This window comes from Cyphellophora europaea (genome assembly GCF_000365145.1).
Source record: "Cyphellophora europaea CBS 101466 unplaced genomic scaffold supercont1.5, whole genome shotgun sequence".
Classification (NCBI taxonomy): Eukaryota; Fungi; Ascomycota; class Eurotiomycetes; order Chaetothyriales; family Cyphellophoraceae; genus Cyphellophora; species Cyphellophora europaea.
The window spans coordinates 494885-512650 of NW_008481811.1; the positions used below are offsets into that span (position 1 = coordinate 494885).

At 53.5% G+C, this 17766-nt stretch overlaps 7 protein-coding genes across 7 annotated transcripts; 3 read left to right on the plus strand and 4 right to left on the minus strand.

The window, feature by feature from the left end:
* Positions 1-2664: 2664 nt before the first annotated feature.
* On the minus strand, positions 2665-3715 carry HMPREF1541_05456 (prohibitin-2; the record flags this gene model as incomplete). The annotated part of the gene is made up of 4 exons (XM_008719796.1): positions 2665-3246; positions 3295-3398; positions 3445-3513; positions 3559-3715. The coding sequence occupies 4 exons, from the start codon at positions 3713-3715 to the stop codon at positions 2665-2667; spliced, it is 912 nt and encodes a 303-aa protein (XP_008718018.1).
* A 411-nt stretch (positions 3716-4126) lies between these two features.
* Positions 4127-5028, plus strand: HMPREF1541_05457 (uncharacterized protein; the record flags this gene model as incomplete). Its single annotated transcript, XM_008719797.1, has 2 exons — positions 4127-4322; positions 4373-5028. The coding sequence occupies 2 exons, from the start codon at positions 4127-4129 to the stop codon at positions 5026-5028; spliced, it is 852 nt and encodes a 283-aa protein (XP_008718019.1).
* A 457-nt stretch (positions 5029-5485) lies between these two features.
* On the minus strand, positions 5486-7567 carry HMPREF1541_05458 (uncharacterized protein; the record flags this gene model as incomplete). Its single annotated transcript, XM_008719798.1, has 1 exon — positions 5486-7567. The coding sequence occupies one exon, from the start codon at positions 7565-7567 to the stop codon at positions 5486-5488; it is 2082 nt and encodes a 693-aa protein (XP_008718020.1).
* A 522-nt stretch (positions 7568-8089) lies between these two features.
* Positions 8090-10183, plus strand: HMPREF1541_05459 (uncharacterized protein; the record flags this gene model as incomplete). The annotated part of the gene is made up of 1 exon (XM_008719799.1): positions 8090-10183. One exon carries the CDS (start codon positions 8090-8092, stop codon positions 10181-10183), a length of 2094 nt encoding a protein of 697 aa, XP_008718021.1.
* Positions 10184-10577: 394 nt separating this feature from the next.
* HMPREF1541_05460 (uncharacterized protein) lies at positions 10578-11895 on the plus strand (the record flags this gene model as incomplete). Its single annotated transcript, XM_008719800.1, has 2 exons — positions 10578-11529; positions 11591-11895. 2 exons carry the CDS (start codon positions 10578-10580, stop codon positions 11893-11895), a joined length of 1257 nt encoding a protein of 418 aa, XP_008718022.1.
* Positions 11896-14569: 2674 nt separating this feature from the next.
* HMPREF1541_05461 (uncharacterized protein) lies at positions 14570-15064 on the minus strand (the record flags this gene model as incomplete). The annotated part of the gene is made up of 1 exon (XM_008719801.1): positions 14570-15064. The coding sequence occupies one exon, from the start codon at positions 15062-15064 to the stop codon at positions 14570-14572; it is 495 nt and encodes a 164-aa protein (XP_008718023.1).
* Positions 15065-15763: 699 nt separating this feature from the next.
* On the minus strand, positions 15764-16186 carry HMPREF1541_05462 (uncharacterized protein; the record flags this gene model as incomplete). Its single annotated transcript, XM_008719802.1, has 2 exons — positions 15764-16085; positions 16155-16186. 2 exons carry the CDS (start codon positions 16184-16186, stop codon positions 15764-15766), a joined length of 354 nt encoding a protein of 117 aa, XP_008718024.1.
* Between the last annotated feature and the right edge of the window lie 1580 nt (positions 16187-17766).

Consider the following 17766-nt stretch of genomic DNA (forward strand, 5'->3'; position numbering starts at 1 on the left):
AGGCATGTGGCGAGAAAAGGGCGAGAGGTCGTCACTGAGGGCGACTACTGTGTTGAGAGTGTTTCAATCTCCCTCGAGTGCTTTACCCCGGGCTGCAGCTCGAGGACGACCTCCAGATGCAATGGGCAGCACAGACATTCTGGGCAGAGCATGCTTTAAACTTACAGGGACAGAGTCGACGGCAGTATCGCAGCCAGGGCTCCCGGTCTTGAGAAGAAAGCTTTGAATCCTGGGGGATGTCATGATACGTCGGAACGGCGACATACCTGATTTGCGTTGGTGATATCAGCACCAAGGATCTTGCACAAGCATTGTGGGCTATGACGTTTGGTGTACGCCGCCCGCCGCCATCCTCAGACCAAGATCATGCTGGAGACGGGGGCGATGCCGATGTGCTTCAAGAAAGGCCTCAGCCTCGTCGCTGCTGGTGTGGCACCTTCTCGTCGGATACAATTTGTTCGCCCAAATCGCATAAATGCCCTTGTGGCATGCTTTGGTGCCATGGTGCACACAATAATGTTTGTGCGTGTGGTAAGGAGTGAGTACGTTGGAGAAGGTGTGCCGTCAAGATAAAGATGCAAACCACGCTAGGCATCGGGTAAACCCTTTTGCCGGCTTGGCTCGCTCAACCTTCCTACCCTAGCTGCCCAACCTCTTCACCTGCTCTTTGTTGGGCCATCGAGGATCTGTGCAGCCTGAATGAGCTTCTCGCTGCATGGTGTGCTCATCACAATCGCAGATGATCGGCTGTCAGAGGTTGTGGTGTGGTAGAGCCCTTGATCCCAGATGTCCGGGAGGTTGATGGCCAACGGCGCAGGTCAGTCGCGACCTGCCTTTTACAATGGACCAAGATATGCCGTCACTCGTGGGATGCTCGTCGCAAGGATTAGGCTTGTACTGCCTTTGGGTCGAAATTCGATGATGCTGTTCATGATCCCAAATGCGGTGTACTGTTCCCACGGCGAAGGGTCGGATGTGTCAGGTTCCTTGCTGCGAACAGTGGTAGTTGCTACTAACGAGAATCATGGTTTGGGGAAGCATGATGAAAGTCATCGTATTGTCCAGATCCTCAATGCTGGAAAAGGGACGATGTTGTCGTTACTAAAGTACGCGTGACTTACGAAGGACGAAGGAGGAACAGATCCATGATTTATTTATGGACATGAGTCCAGGCCAACTGGGAACCCAAACAAATTTAGTGCACATCTTCGGTCAATGTGACACGATCTGTACAACAGTGATTTCTAGCTGTCTCTCCGGGTTATCGGTGGACAGTGACTACAGACATAGAAGCAGTGGAAGTCACTGAACACCACATACTATCATTAAGTTACAGGTAGGTACTTCACGGACAGCACTGGGCTATGGTGGTAACTAAGACATTCATGCCCAGGTGCGAGCTTCTGGGATGATATATATGCAGTCTCGGTGTTGATAGCCGCCCACGACTATCCGCCAGCACATTGACCTGGAACGACGGCAAAGCTACTACGGACGACACAGCAAGGAACACTCTATCGTCAGCAAATGGATTGATATTCTTCTGTAATCCCTGGATCACAGCTTTTGCCCCTCGTGATGTCTACCACTGACGCATGACCGAACTCGAAAAGCAAGTGTTCCTTGTGCCATGTGATCCAACTTGGCGACTGTGCTCTCGACATCGTCCACTCTTAGTTGGTCTAGTGAGCAATACGTTGACTGAATAGATAGAGGGCGTCCTTGGGTCCTAAGTGCTGAGCAAGCACAGGATCCTTGGATCTTGCTCAGCACTCAGGACCTAAGGGCCATTAGGCTCTGCTTCAGATCCGGCAGTGCACCTACCAGGCAAGTGAGCCGGATGGCATGCCAGTGCAAGATGTCTGACACTTGGGAGGCCACGCACACTTGTAGCCACTGGCTGCCATTCAACTACGTTTCATCTGTTTGTGAGCACATAGTATCCAACATGGGATTCATCATTCCTTTTTCCTCCTATTAGTACGTTAGCCAAGTGGCCCAGTGGGACGAGTCACCACCTTGATCGTTTCCACGAGTGCATAGCTTTTGCTTCGATGGAAATCTTGTATCCACAATCTCTCGCCTTGCTCCTCGCATGTACATACTTTACTTCTACGGGACCTGGTAATGGGATTGAAAGTGTTACCAACATCAGCCTGAACCTCACAAGTGCACAAGTCCTGCGTTTATATGCATCGGCTTACATCAGTAGCCTTTTCGCGAATCTCAACATACCAGCGTCTCCCGAACCAAGAAAGTCTTGAAAGGGGCTAATGTGGCACGGACAAGAGTGCGATCTGTGCTTGAAGACTCGAACAGACGGGCATCATGCAAGGCTGATGCCCCTTTTGCTGCCCGGGTGAAGCTGCAAAACGATCTGGGCCACCGAATACTCTTGGCATTGATGGCGACAGGCAAGAGAGGTTTGATGCTGTCACACGCTAACAGCCCGACTCCTCCAGGCTTAAGAGATACGAAGAGAGAGACGTAGCCGCCAGAATGCAGCACGAAGGCTCACCAGGAAGGAGGATAGAAGAGGAAGAGACAGAAAATTGAATATCGAGTGAAGTGTCCATTGACAAGGTGCCGCTAATTAGACAAGCCGAAAGCTGAACCACTCCAGCGCCTTTTTGATGTATCGAGTCGTAGTACAATGGCTTGAGCTTACTTGGGGCTGGCCCTGTCCGCCCTATCATACACGTTCAAGCTGAGACCCTCGGAGTCGAGGTATAACTTGTTCTTGCCTCCGCTTTCGGCCAGGATCGTCGAGATCTGTCGGGCATTCTCAATTTTCCTGAGATCCAGGTAACTTCGCGACTTCTTGATCGCCTCACCGACGAGCTCAGCTGAACGAGCCTCACCCTGGGCCCGAACGACCGTCGCTTGCTTCTCTTGTCTTGCGCGATCGACCACGAACGCAGCACGCTGGGCTTCTTGTTGAGCAACCTGCTTCGCTTCGACAGCCGCAGTAAACTCGGGAGAGAAGGCGAGATGAGTCAGAGATACGTCGTCTAGGAGAATGTTGAAGCGAGCGGCACGGCGCGAGAGATTCTCGCGCACCAACCGCGCAACGCTCTCACGCTGAGTAATGAGTTGACTGGCGTTGAATTGGGCGACAACAGCCTTAAGAACCTCATTGACAATGGAGGGAAGAACGCGCTCGTCGTAATCTTGTCCGAGGGTTCGGTAAATCTGGGCAAGGTTCGGGACGTTGGGCCGAGATAGAACTCTACAGGAGATGTTCACCTGGTGACAAATCAACGACTGTGCCAAAGCTCGATTTGCTCGACTTACCATCTGCAGATCTTTTGTACCAGTGAGAGATGAAACGATTCTGGGACGGGCGCGCACGTCGTAGTCGATCGGGGTCTCAAACCAGGGTATCCGGATGTGTGTGCCTGTGCATGTCAGCCACTGTTGAGCCACGAAATGTCTTTAGAGTACCTTCGCTATAGATGTCGGGTTTAACACCCCCAAGCCTGGTGTATTTGATAGCTCGGTGGCCACCGTCAACTGCCGACTGTTAGCATGAGATGTACCGCAGCTTTTGGTGCGCACCATTGAACAGAGAATTTGAAAGAACAATTCCCGCGGCGCCTAGAAGTAGCAGTCCGCCAAAAGCACGTCCGCCAGGACCAGCAGCGCCGCCGCCAAAGCCGCGGCCGCGAGCTTGCAGATTTCGCTGCAGTCTTTCGAACTGTTCTCTTGGATCCATCCTTGCAGAGCTTTTGCAGACTCGATTGGCTGGCTCGGAGGGATGACTCGATAGTCGAGCTTGAGAAGTGGCCTTCTCCGCGAAGTCCAAGATGTTCAAGAGCTTGAGAGGGATGAAAGAGACGAGGCGACGGCGTTGTCGTAGGCTGCGATGGACTCATCATACAATTGAAATCGAGCTCCGCGTTTCCAGAAAAGGAATGCTTGCCGATGCGCCTGCGACTCCCAAGTTCGCTCGTGCAGAGACCTCTAAATCTGTCAACCACAAACAGTGCCAGAATTACGCTTCCCATTTACCTATCGCGTGTTGCGTAGGATCCTTTGACTGGTACTGATCCGCCTGATCGTCCCTCATATAAGTGATCTCCTTCATTTTATCAACGGGGACTCGCGCCAGTCCTGGGATCTTGCCATGGCAGCAAAGCCGGGCTCGTCCGTTTTCGTTGGCAACATCGCGTTCAGCATAACAGAGGAGGAGCTTGTGAGCATATTTGCGCCAGTCGGTCGAGTGCTCAAGTTTCGACTCATCACCGACAAAGATACTGGCCGATCTAAAGGCTTCGGTTTCCTCGACTTTGCAGATCCCGATGCCGCAGAGAGTGCTATTCGTAAGTATTGATTTGGGGAAGCGAAGTCAGCAATAGACTAACAAATACAGGAAATCTTGATGGTCACGAAGTCGGTGGACGCAAGTTGCGCGTAGCCTGGCCCAGCGGCAGCGATGCCAAAGATAATCAGTCAGGGCCACCCCAGCAAGACAATGCCGTACCGCAAGCTGCACCAGTGCCCCCCCTCCCAACCGGCGTCGACCTTCCACCGAACCTCAAGTGCAGCGATGCTATCTCTCAGACCCTCAACCAGCTTCCGGCCCCGCAGCTCCTGGATGTCCTCACTCAGATGAAAGCCATGGCTATATCAGAGCCACAGCGGGCGACCGAGATCCTAAAGTCCGCTCCACAATTGTCTTATGCGCTCTTCCAGGCGCTGATCCTCATGAATCTTGTCGATCCAAAGATCCTGGCTCAAGTCGTCGAACAAGCCTCTACGCAACAGGCCGCGCCGGTCCCGCAACAGCCACCCCCACAGCAATACCCTGGGTATCCTCCCCCACCCCAGGGCATGCCTGGGATGCCTCCTCGTCCGCCGCCTCAAGCCTACCCACCCCAACCACCGCCACAACAGGCGCCTCCGCCACTATCTCAAGAGCAGTTACTGCAACAGGTCATGGCCATGGATCAGAGAACAATTGACAGCTTGCCACCGACAGAGAGATCGCAGATCATGGCACTGAGGGCGCAGATGGGCATCCGCTAAATGTATTGCATGTTTGGTATTGAGGCGAGGCTCAGTGTTGCTTTCAGCGAGGCGTTACGGATTCAGTGACTTGGAATTCTCCCATGTGTCGACTCAAAAGCACGAGCATATGTCAGGTTTATGCAATAGGGCCTACAGCCCCCATCTACGCATTTTCAGCTGGAGGGGCTTGCGATAGCGCGTAAGGTCTCTATAGGATCTTCTTTGGCAATGGATGTGATTCCCTGATAGAAGTGAAGCCAGAGAGCTTTTTGATCCCGCCAGAAGAAACGAAACATCAACTCAAGCCATTTTCCTTTCAGATTCTTTACTGTAGACACAGGCCCCGGTGCCAACGCTAATCGCTCAATGAGGGTATCGTACGTTCATTAATCATTCTAACTTCCCCTCCTGTCTCCACCCGCTTTGGGTTCCGCCACTCCATGCGGTCCTGCTACCTCCTCCGCAAGCGCCCTCTCTAAGGACTCCTCACACCATCCATCCCACTGACAGGACTAGTCCCCAATCCTTCGTCACTCCTCCCCGTTCCCGGCCTCAAAGGACTTCCGGCGGACTTTCCTTTCCCACTATCCCTCCTCAACCATTGCTCTCTCCCTTTAGCCGGCTCTGGACTCTGACTCGGAGTCTGCGACGCTCTCGTCATACTCCTCGTCTGCAGACCACTCACACTGCCCGGGCGCGGGCTCGGGTTCCATCCATCGTTGTAGCTCTGGCCCCTCACCGGTGTTGCACGCGGCCCCTGAGACGGCTGGGTGCCCTCCCTCTCAGAGCCTGAGGGGCTTGCATAGTCATTGGCGGAGGGCGCCGGCGACGACCACCCAGGACCGCCGCCGTACTGGTAGTCCTCGCCGCGCCGCTTCATGGGGCTCTCGTCGTAGGGGTCCCAGCCTACACGTCGCCGTGCGTCGGCACGTAGAGCCTGTCGATAGTTCTCGTCGCCGCCGGCGCCGGTGGTGGCGGACTCCTCGAGGAAGAAGTTGAGGAGCTCGTCGGTGATGGAGAGGTGGGATTGCTGCTGGAATTGTTGGAGCGAGGTCAAGCGCAGAAGAAGCTCGAGGAGAGAGAGGGAGGTGCGGATCTGAGGTGTCCAAGCTTGAGAGGTGGGACCGGGCGAGGCGAGGTGGGAGGTTTGCGAGGTGGAGAGAGGTAGCGGCCGGGCGTCAGCGCTCGGTGAGAGGCTGTCTCTGGCATATGCGGGGGAGGGAGAGGAGATGTGCAAGTGAGATATTTCTTCGTCTAGGGAGGGTGTCGGCCGAAAGCCATTGATGGAAGTGTCGGTCACATCGCCGTTTGAGGATGCATCATCACCTTCCAGACCGTCGGTGGAGTAGACTTCAAGGGCTATCCATTCAGGATCCAACGAGGGCGGTAAGTGCCAGGGGTCGTTATGGTGAGGTGTGAGGCTGGGTCTTCGAGGATGCAAGCTGTCATTGGATTCCTGGGCACCGTCTCCATCCGTGCGATGCATCATGCGCCGAGGTGGTATGGCATTGATGTCACGTTTGAGCAGGAGGACTGGATGATTAGCCTCTGCGTCTGTACCGATGTTGAGCACCTTGCTCGTATCGGCGTAGAATATCTTGGAGATTTCGTGGATTGGCAGGCTCTCTCTAATGCCAGCAAGAGCAACTTCGTCAAATGGCCCAGGCTGAACTTGATCGTCCTCAAAATCGTGAACACGATCATCATCGAGATCCTCCACCAATACAAGTTGATAGGCAAACTCGTCCGAGCGCGCGTCGGCAGGAAAGTTGGCTTCATGGAGATCAGACTTCGTTGTTGAACCTAAGCCACCACCGACGAGGGTGTCAATGGGCACTCGCCTTACTTTGACACGAGCCTTATGCATAACTTCTTTCCAGGTCGTCTCACGCATATCTTCTTCTGTCTGAGGCCGGCTGTGACCAGCGAATAGCATGTAGACGGTTAAGGTGAATGTTGGGCCGATCTGACTTGCTGTGTGTGGAGACATGGAGTATTGTGTATCACCCATACTAAGAAAATGGCTGGCCTGGAGCAATCTTGATGGAGAGACGGTGTGAGGCAGGTTTGTGGAGAGGCTAGCGCCGGAAGTCGTTATTGCAAGGTTGATCAAGGGAAGAGCATCATCAATGTGCCCCAGTAAGGCCTTGATATCTGCCACAATTCCTTTCAATTCGAGCTCATGCTGAAGTTCTGCAGCGGCCTTGGCTTGCGGGGTCTTTGCACTTGTCTCGACAGCTTGAGCGGCGCGGGCCAGGCGCTGACCCAGAGTCTGGATTTCATACCTAAGGTCTTTGGTGAGGACGAGAGCGGATTCCAAAGAGGTATTGCCTCTTGCTGCGAGGAGCTCGATCATGTCAATGGCTGGGGAGACGATCTGGACTTTGTTTTGTAGCTTTTGTCGTAGCGAGTAGAGTTCGTCCTTGGCCGTACTTCGTGGGACATGTCTTAGTAATTTGTTCGATTGTTGGATCGCATAGGAAGCAGTCAGAGCAATACCAGAGCGGATGGCATAGTTCATAGCCTGTTGAGTGACCTTTCCTAGAAGTACGTCCATTCTGTTTGGCAGGCTGCCAGTGCAGCACCGGGTACTGAGCTATCAAGACTGACAGTGAGCGATATTATCTTCCACATCTGGTTCAATCGATCAAGCAAGAGAACTAAAGCGACATCAAGTTCACTCCGACAGACGATATCAAGTGCAGTGAATCTACCGTGACGTTATGTACTAGTGTTTACTCGAAAGACGCGCAAACAGGTGTGGTGAACTAGACGCGATAGGCAACGTCATTGGTCGGCAGTCGCGAGGCTATGCCAAGACATAAATGTGACAGTCGTGAGCCAAATTCAGTCATGGCGGGCTCGCGGCGGGGCCGAAAATCGAGTGACCGCTGCCCACCTTGCATCTGCGGGCACCTGCTTCTGTGTCTACCCAACACGAGGACTCGCAGTGACTCAAGGCTTGTAGCATAGTCGTGCTCATCTCGGTGCCTTCTTGCCATCTTCGGCCGATATAAGCAGAGGTTTTTTCCCTGCTTCTTCCTTCTCACTTCCCCATCCTTCCACAGCACGAGACATCATGTCTGGAAATTACGACTCTTGGGAAGACGCCGCGGCGCAAGATGAGCAACTCTCGCGCCAGGCGCAGAACATGAACATGAACATCAACGCCAATGCCAACACCTTTCGGCCAGGCGCCTCCTCCTTCCAGCCCGGCGCCACGTCATTTCAGCCTGGCCAGCAGTTTCCACAGTACGGACAACAACAGTATGGTGGCTACGGTGGCCAGCAGTACACTCAATTCCCCCAGTATGGACAGCAGGGAGGCTATCAGCAGTACCCACAATACCAACAGCAGCAATATGGCGGCCAACAGCAGTTCAACCAGGGTGGGCAAGTTCCCCAATACAACCAGCAACAACCAAGTCAATTTCAACCCCGACAAGGCGCACCTATCAGCATCGCCAAACGAGGTGGCGCCGATCCTGCTCCGGCCACAGAGGCCGCTCCAGCACCAGCGCCAAAGGCTGCAGAGGCTCCGAAACCTGCTGCCGCTGCGCCTCCAAAGGCTAAGGTCTTATCAATCGGTGTTCCTGCCGCTCCGAAGACCGAACCAAAGAAAGAGACCAAGCCAGAAGTGAAGAAGGCCGATACCGTTACGGACAAAGAAGGTACACCCGCCGAAAAGGGAGCCAAAGTAGCGGCAGCAAAAGCGGTCAAGGATGGTGCAAAGCCATCGGGCAGGACATCTCCTGTTCCATCATCCGGGAAGAACTCTCCAACTCCCGGCGAGTCTGGGAAGAAAGGCGCCACTGCGGAACAACTAGCTGCTCAACAAACAGCCGATGTTGATGAGTCAGTCCTGGAAGAGATGTATGGCAAGGAACATGTCAACATCATATTTATTGGCCATGTTGATGCCGGCAAATCTACCCTTGGCGGTCAACTGCTCATCCAAACCGGTATGGTCGACGAGCGCACGCTAGAGAAGTACAAGAACGACGCAAAGAATGCTGGCCGAGAAACATGGTACATATCCTGGGTCATGGACTTGAACAAGGAGGAGCGCGCCAAGGGCAAGACTATTGAGGTGGGCCGAGGCTTCTTCGAGACCTCGAAGCGCCGTTACACTATCCTAGACGCTCCTGGTCACAAGACATACGTCCCTAACATGTTGAGTGGAGCATCGCAAGCTGACATCGCTGTTCTGGTTATCTCTGCACGGAAGGGTGAATTCGAGACTGGCTTCGAGAAGGGTGGACAAACGCAAGAACACGCTATGCTGATCAAGACTACTGGTGCCAAGGAACTTGTTGTGGCCGTGAACAAGATGGACGATCCCACGGTTGAGTGGTCTAAGGAACGATATGACGAGATTGTTGGCAAGCTAAAGCCATATCTGAAAAAGAGAATTGGCCTAGATTCGACCTTTCTCCCACTTTCCGCACAGACGGGCTTCGGTGTGAAGGAAAAGATTCCCGACTCGGCTGCTAAATGGTCGAATACTCCCTCGTTGCTTGAGCACCTAGACGGCATGGCCAAGATCCAGCGTAACGTCAACGCGCCTTTCATGATGCCCATCGGCGCAAAGTATCGAGATCTAGGAACAATGATCGAAGGGCGTATCGAGGCCGGTGTCATTCAAAAGTCTTCCAACTACATCATGATGCCGAACAGGGAAGACGTCGGAATTTCAGCGTTGTATGGTGAGACCGAAGAGGAAATCCCGCACGCTACAGCTGGTGACCAGGTCCGCATCCGGCTAAGAGGTATCGAAGAGGAAGATATCATGCCTGGCTTTGTTCTTTGCTCACCGAAGCGTTTGGTACACTGTGTCAAAGAGTTCGAGGCCCAGATCAGCATCGTCGATTTGAAGTCAATCCTGTCCGCCGGTTTCAATTGTGTCCTGCACGTCCACGCCGCAACTGAAGAAGTCACGTTTGCTGCCTTGTTGCACAAGCTTGAGCCTAAGACCGGACGCAAGAGCAAGAAGCCACCCCCATTCGCAGCCAAGGGTCAGAACATTATTGCACGGTTACAGGTAACCAGTGGCGGAGGAAAGGTCTGTGTCGAGCGCTTCGAGGATTATCCCCAACTTGGTCGATTTACTCTCAGAGACCAGGGCCAAACAATCGCTGTGGGCAAGATCACGAAGCTCATCCTCGATGACTAAAAGTTTGTGCTGCTTGAAGAATCGGTCATGACCGGAATGATTAGATGATAGCATGTGGTGCGGCATGCCAGACCAAGAGCAGTTTTTGCATACTCAAGACGCGAAGAGCTAGTCTTCTTCCGCCTAGACAATTGTTGCATCAGATAGAGATATGAAATGCAAAGATTATTGCCGCTCCATGCACACGTTGTTTTCTCCTTGATGCTGCGTTGCTCACTCAGAAGGCGGAACGAGGGTCAGATCACGTGCAACGCATGGACCCCTTTAGCCCCATACTCACTCCCAACCGTCAAGCTGACGTCGACGACAGCCCGGGGTTCACTTACGTGAGAGGTATTTACTACCTCAAAGTCTGCTCCCTTTTCCTCTCCGTGCCCTTCATTCTCAGCCCGTGATGGATCTCGCCTACGCCAACGAGCAGATCTATGCATCGCAATCCCGCTCCTCCACACCCACCCCTTCCAAAGACTCCGCCTCCGCAACAACTGCTACTGACGCGCCAACCCCGAGACCTCAGCCCGAACAACGTACAGATCTGTCTACAGAGCTTTCTGAAACTTTTAAAGCTTTCTCCGCGTCGCCGTGGGGAACCCGCCTGGGCGGGTTCTGGGGCAATGTACAGAAACAGAGCCAATCATACTATGAAGAGGCAGTCAAGGAGGTTGAAGATCTGAGAGTGGATGCGGTCAAGGGCCTCAATGACCTGCAGGAGTCTATCGCGTCACGTGCCCGGTCGCTCAGCATCGACGAGAAAGGGGCGGCCAAAGAGGCGGGAGCGACTCCGGTCAAGGAAGCACCGGTGGTCGAGGGCGAGAGTGAGGCAGACAAGCAGATTCGCGAAAACGAAGGCTTTCTCACCCGCTTCAAGGCAGAGGCCGCCAAACGGCTGAAAGAGGTTCAGAAGGCGGAAGATGCAGCCGATGAGGCCTTGCTGCGATTTGGGACAAACATCACGAATTTCCTAAGGGATGCGGTCGCAGTGACGGCGCCGGAAGCGGACTCGGGTACCTCCGAAGTTCTGTTCGAGAGCAAGGACGCAGCTGGCAAACGAGTCATCCACACAAGCCGCTTCGATGCCCAGCTACATGTTATTCACACTACCCCGACCGGGCTGGAGAGTGATCCGGAGACGGCTGGAGAGAAGTGGACCAGCTTCAAGCAGGGCTTTGACATTGATCAGAAGACCGACGCCATCGCTGCCGACCTGGAAAAATACCCGGAATTAAGAAAGACGATGGGGGAGCTGGTGCCCGAGAAGGTGGAATACAAGGACTTCTGGACGAGATATTACTTCCTGCGACATGTGCTGGAAGCACAAGAGGAGACGCGAAGAGAATTGTTGAAAGGTAAGTTTTTTGCTCCGGAAGCAGAAGCCGCTGGAAGAAATGACACTGACCTTTGTCACAGCTTCCGCAAAGGCGAACGATGACGAGGAGGTTGGCTGGGACAGCGACGATGACGACGAGCAGCCTTCGAAGCCTGCCAAACTTGATGTCCAAAACGCCAACGACTCCACAACCACGCTATCTCAGGCACAAGCAACGCCGAAGCCCACTGGCAGCACGTTGGAGCCTGGCAGAAGATCACACGACGAAAAGTCTGTCGCTGACAGCGAGGCTAGTTACGACATTGTCAGCGGCGCGCCTTCAAGAGCGGCGAGCAGTCCGAAGGAGAAGAAAGCGGAGGAAAGTGAGGATGAGGATTGGGAGTAGGCCTGGTGGTCCGCACAGCAGTGCATCGAAGTCGGAACTCTCAACGCTCTTGCCGGCCAGGATGGACCTGGAATTGATACCCAATATTATTTGCCTCTCTAATTTTCATCTACGACGGTTTGAGGCGAGATATGTCTGCGAGCTACCTCTAATCAGAGCACCCGCTTTGTGAGTAGTTTAGCAGGAGGGCTGGCCACCGCGAGAAGTCTACCGTTCTCGCTGTCTCAAGACCAGGCGTTTCGACCGCGGCTAAAGCGGGTTTCTTTACTCTCTGACTCAGATCGATATCAGCAGCCTGCTTTGCCTGGAACAGGCCCAGCTATTTGTAGAAGATCGCTGCGTATCCCGTAGCAGGGGTAGGAACTCGAGCTTGACGGCTGCCCCACTTGGCTCTTTCGAAAATCTGGGGAACGCTGTCCGCCAAGACGCATTAAGCCCAATTTGTTTTAGTACAAATTTAGGTAAGTCAGTGCCACGTCTCCAACTCGAGCGGGTCCTTGAGATACGACAACCCAGCGCTGACCTGCTGAGGGCCCGGATTCATCCTCGCTGCTTTCACGGTATTGTCCCCTTTGGGCCAGGGATCAGCGTCAGCATGCCAGGATGTAGCTTAGAAGATGAGGAGGTCTCAGACTCACTGGACAGTAGATGGCTATGGGATAGGACTACTATTCTTTTTTACGTACTGTGGCCTGACAAGAGATCAACCTTTGAGCGCTCAGCGTTTCGTCTCGAACTTGCTTAACTGCTAAGCATTTACGACACGACGACCTGGCCCGGCCGCCACAGGCTGGTGCCGCCACAGAAAAGATGGCAACCCCTCTCTCATGGCGAATCCACTAGTCTATGTGATGGCTGGCAGCGTCCTAGGTCAGGGGCGAGGCAGGTTCGAGGCTTGATGGTGCGAGTAGGATGCCAAGGCAGGTGTGACCGCACTCACCGTTATCACAGGCTCAAGTCAAAATAACGGTGGCGGCGCAGCCTGTAATATTTGAGAATGAGTAGTCCGGCCGATAGAGAGTCAAAGAGTCCGCTCTCCGATGACAGACTCGTGCTCAATCCTGCCTTCCAAGCCGCTGGACAAAGCTTCATCGTCTGACGGAGGCACGAGGACAAGAGCGCGCTCTCCAAGGCGCCTGCACAGTGTCAAGTGTTTTACAACTCCCCCAGGTGCGGCGTTGTACTCACTGGCCTCGGCCTTGGGTTTACCCAGGCAAGCTCCGGGCAGAACAGCCGTTGCCACTTATTGGCAACGAAGTACGGGTAAAACCAGCGTCGAGCTCACGTGCCCGCTCATCCACGGCCGCCGTGTTTAACGTTCCAACTTCCGACGTTATTTTATTGATCGGCGACAAATATGAGGCCAAGGCATCAATCACTCGTAGAGCTGATAGCGTACAGCAAATCTGCATACAGACCGTGCCGTCCGTACCATCCTTTACCGGAAAGAGACTCCTGTGATGAGAACTGAGCCGTAGCATCTTACACCATCATTATTACAGATACACTGCCAGCTTCCAGCATAAATCAGTAACTACGATACCAGATTGTATCTACAATTTCATCGTGACGAATGAAGGCCACCGCTCCTCAACTTCGACGTCCTGACGTCCCTATGCTCGTCTATCACCCTCCCCTAACTCACTAATATCATCATGAGGCCGACTTGAGGCCCTAGTCATGCTCGCCGCCGACGACGGTGAGAGGAAGCCCCTCGTGGATGGAGTCGGCCTTGAATAAGGACTTGGCGAGAAGGTGTTCGGTGGTGGCGTTGGTGACGTCGAGTACGGGTCCGACACCTGACCACTCCGCACAGACAGCCACTCCTCCTGCCGGTGTTGTTGTTGTCCTTGTGTCGTGCTGCTACTATCACCGTGACGTGTCCGTGCCTCCAATTCTAAATGTCCACCCGGCGTTGCAGGGCTGTTGACGAACGAGTTGCGGGCATCGTTGCTGGAGACAGGCTGCATATCAGGGTTATACTCGGGTATGCCGGAGTTCCGTGGTGTGTGGCTGTCGGAACGTGAGGTGCTTGCTTCGTCGATACGCGTGGTCTCACGACCCATGGCGTCGAGTCTGATGCCGCCGAATTGCTTTGTGGTCGAAGGACTCTGGATGAGTTCGTCAAGTCCTCGTAGGACCTTTTCGAAATCTTCGAATGTGGTTAGGCGGCGGAACAGGCTGAATCGACCCCTGTCTCGTCGGCTGAGTTTCTTCAGGAGCCAGATGGCGAAGACCACAGCGGGCTATTGACAATGGTCAGTTTCTTGTGCCTTATACATGTGCACCTGTCGTGGGAGGCCTTACACTGACGAATGCGGAGGTAGCTTTGACCGTCAGCCGGTCGCCATTCCACAAGCAGATCTCGTTGAAGAAAAAGACTATGCAGAGAGTCGAGACTACCCCAATGTAGCCCCAGGCTGGTTGAAAGTCTTTAAGCCAGCCTCCGTTCCCAGGTTCGAGCAACTTGCTCCAGTTCCCAGGCCGTTGGATATTCGCAGCATGTTTCGTACACCTAAGCGGCAGTCAGTCACGATGCTCTCCGAGTCATAGCAAGGTCTTGTCATAGTACCAGTGATGGTAGAATAAGTATGCGACGCATTGCGAGCACCAAGTGAGAAGGCACGAGACCGAGCCTACGTTGATCAGGGCATCTTGAACCTGTCCATGAAAGTCAGCGGACGTGCTTCAAAGTAAGTACGGCCGTCACACATACATCTTGCAGATATTCGGATTCGGTATCACGGATTCGAATGAAAGGAAGCCAGCAGAAGAACAAGGCGCTCATGGCGATCGCAGGCCAAGGTGTCTTTGTCTTGTGGTTGATCGTACTCATCCAGGCTAGTATACGGCGGACGACGTTCGAATCTTCTTCGACTGTGATGGTTCTTGTCAGACCATACAACTGCCTGGAAGCCACAAAGAGTGCCGTATTAGCGCAACTCAGTGCCGAATATATGAAACAGGCGTTGACAACAGTGGGAATGATGGAGTATTCAGCGCGGATCAAGGCGATCAGGGGCGCCGCTGAGGTATTCGGGCCATCAGCAAACTTTTGGAACTCGAGCTCGTCAGTAGGAGTGAGGAGCTGCTGGAAGAGCTGCGGAAGGTTTTGGTCCTGCCAGGACACATTGGCAACAAAAGTCCCTGTTGCGAACGTGTACAACATAGCAGAGAACCAACCAATGTTGCGAGCTGGGAGTTTAAGAGATGCACCATTGTCGAACGCTTCGAAGGCTGTGGTTGTCAGCAGCTCGATGCCAATATACGCGAACGTGGCAAGTGGTATTGCTTCACTTAAGGACCTTGTCAGTGATTGAGTGTTAGATCAGAGGGAATGGCCTACAACACAGCTTGCCAATGGGACGTGGCCACATTGATGTTGTTCTGCACGCTATCCTTGATATCTGGCCCAGCTTAGCGGTAGTGTGGTGTGTCTGATACGAGGCACCTACATTGAGTTCCAATACTCTCAGAAGTCCCAACTGCAGCACGTTAACCGCAACATTCGCAGATCAGAGAAAGGAAACTAACCACCAACGTTCACCATAAACATGAGCACGACAACAAACACCACCAATGCTAGTTTCAGCATGCCTCCAAAGAGCTCAACCCATCCAAACACCTGTGCCCTCTCAGTATGATACTCGACTCGGGGTGGGGCCCGTCATTACATGAACGGGCAGGGCATTGATTATGACCAGTACGACCGGAGCCAGCACGTATATCATTGCACGAACCAGGTAAGACGTTCCCCAGAACTGGGTCAGATCCGCGGCTGCGATGATAAGCGCGCTGAATGTGACGCAGTAGGTGTACCTGAAGCAGTGAGCAACCTAGCCGATGTTCGGTCGCATGGGGAGGAGACTCACCAGTACATCACGCCGATGGCAGTACCGAGATCCTCATCAACGAAGGCCTTCACATATTCGACCATGGCGTTTGGTATTGGCCACAGGATGACTAGCTCGGATATGCATTCCATGACGGAGATGGCAACAACGCCCACGACCAGAACGGCAATCAGTGCACCGATGGGCCCGCATGTCGCCAGTGATTTGGAGCTGCCACGGAAGAAGCCAACGCCTATGATGCCACCTAGTGCAATGAACTGTGGTCTGTTAACGGCCAGCCGGTGCGTCTCGAAGAGTGAGACACCTACAAAGATCTGCCATTTGCCAAGCTGGCGTCTGTTGCACACTCATTATCAGTATACAGAGCCTTATGGATTGCTGCGCGAGATAGAGCTGAGGTCTTACTTTGGATATGCCCTTTGTCCGATTGGGGGCATCTTCGTCGTTTAGTTGCACGCAAAAAAGATCGACGAAAGAGGGTCTACAATTTTCACCTACTTCGCGAGCAGAGATGAACATATCAGGCTGAGAACACATGGTACCAAGGATGCCCTGGCACAATTGATCACGGGTAGGCTATGACCACAGGAATGTGGCTTGAGAGGCTTGGACGCCACTTTTGCCTGGCAGCTTGTGGGTGATTCTGGCCACAAAGCAGCCATTCGAGGCTATGTATCTGAACAGAGCAATCAGAGCAGAATCATCTGACACAAGCGGCATGTTCGCTTCTATAAGTGCGAACCACTGATGTCATATCAATTGGCGTGAGTGTGGAGGAGGTCAAACTACGCAATGTACTCCGTTCAGAGAATCGCAGCCAGCCGGAATCGTGATATAACGCTGCGAGACCCTGTGCCTCCTGCGCAAGGCACACAGTAAACGCTGATCCAGTGATCACGAGTGGAAGACTTCACGACCGCCATTCGACAGTTGCCAGTGGCCGACCGTTCCAGTCAGCATCACAGCATGGGATTTTGGTGCTTTGGTCGTCCAGCACGCAAACCTTCTCCTCTATCATCTTCGTCGGGAAGTCCCCTTCCTCCTCAGACCGAGTGCTCTAGCCAGTGCACCGTAAATAACGCTGTCTATCCGAAACAAACGGGCTATGTCGATAGCGGAATCTTGGAGCAAGCGCTCAACAGTATCTTCGCCAGGGACTATGGCAAGCTCAAGTATGGCATAATGGTAAGCTTGATCCGCTGTTCCGGCCACCTCGCCGCGCCAATGCTGATTCTGGGCCTAGAGACGAGACGAACGTTGGAAGTTCTATGCACCAAGGAAAGTATCGAAGGTGAGTCCTAAATGTGGTGATGATGATTGGGAAATTTCCAGCTAAGACTCGTCCAGGACGAGCTCCGTCAGGCTGTAGACAAAGTCAGGGAGAGAGTTCCGCAACCCCATACCTGAAGGTATGAACGACATCGTATACAAGATGAAGATAATGAGGCTGAGCCGAACGTCAAATGATCATGGAAATCTCGTATTTTGAGCAGGGGATGGTGTTTGAGGCATTTGGTCTGGACTCGTCTGTTGTGGTAAGGCTGGCGTGCGGCGCACATATGCCAATATCACCTTGCATGAGTCGAAATTTCCAGGCAATTGCAAGGGCTTATTGGCAAGGGGAGTTCGTATCTTCACATAAGCTTTGTGTAGGCGACCAAGCCATGATCGCATGCGGAGCTCGGCAGACCAGATCTCGTGTCTTAGGCTTTTTGCGTGCCGTCCCAGGGCTGCTTCCGTAAGTCCTTGCTGAGGCGCAGTCGTTGCGGAAACTGCTAGGCATTTCTGAGCTGTGCAGAGAGAGCAGTCCTGCGATATATGATGCTCTGCGTGTCACTCGGCCGTGGGATCTGACGAACCGGTCCACGCTAGCCGCAGCGTACGTTACAGATGAGTCAAGCACCAACAGCACCAAACGCGTCGACAGCTTCGGTTGCGCAGGTAAATCCTGTTACTCACACTGCCCGGCCTGGTCCCTTCAACGGCTGGAGCTCGTATCCTGAGACTCTGCTATCTT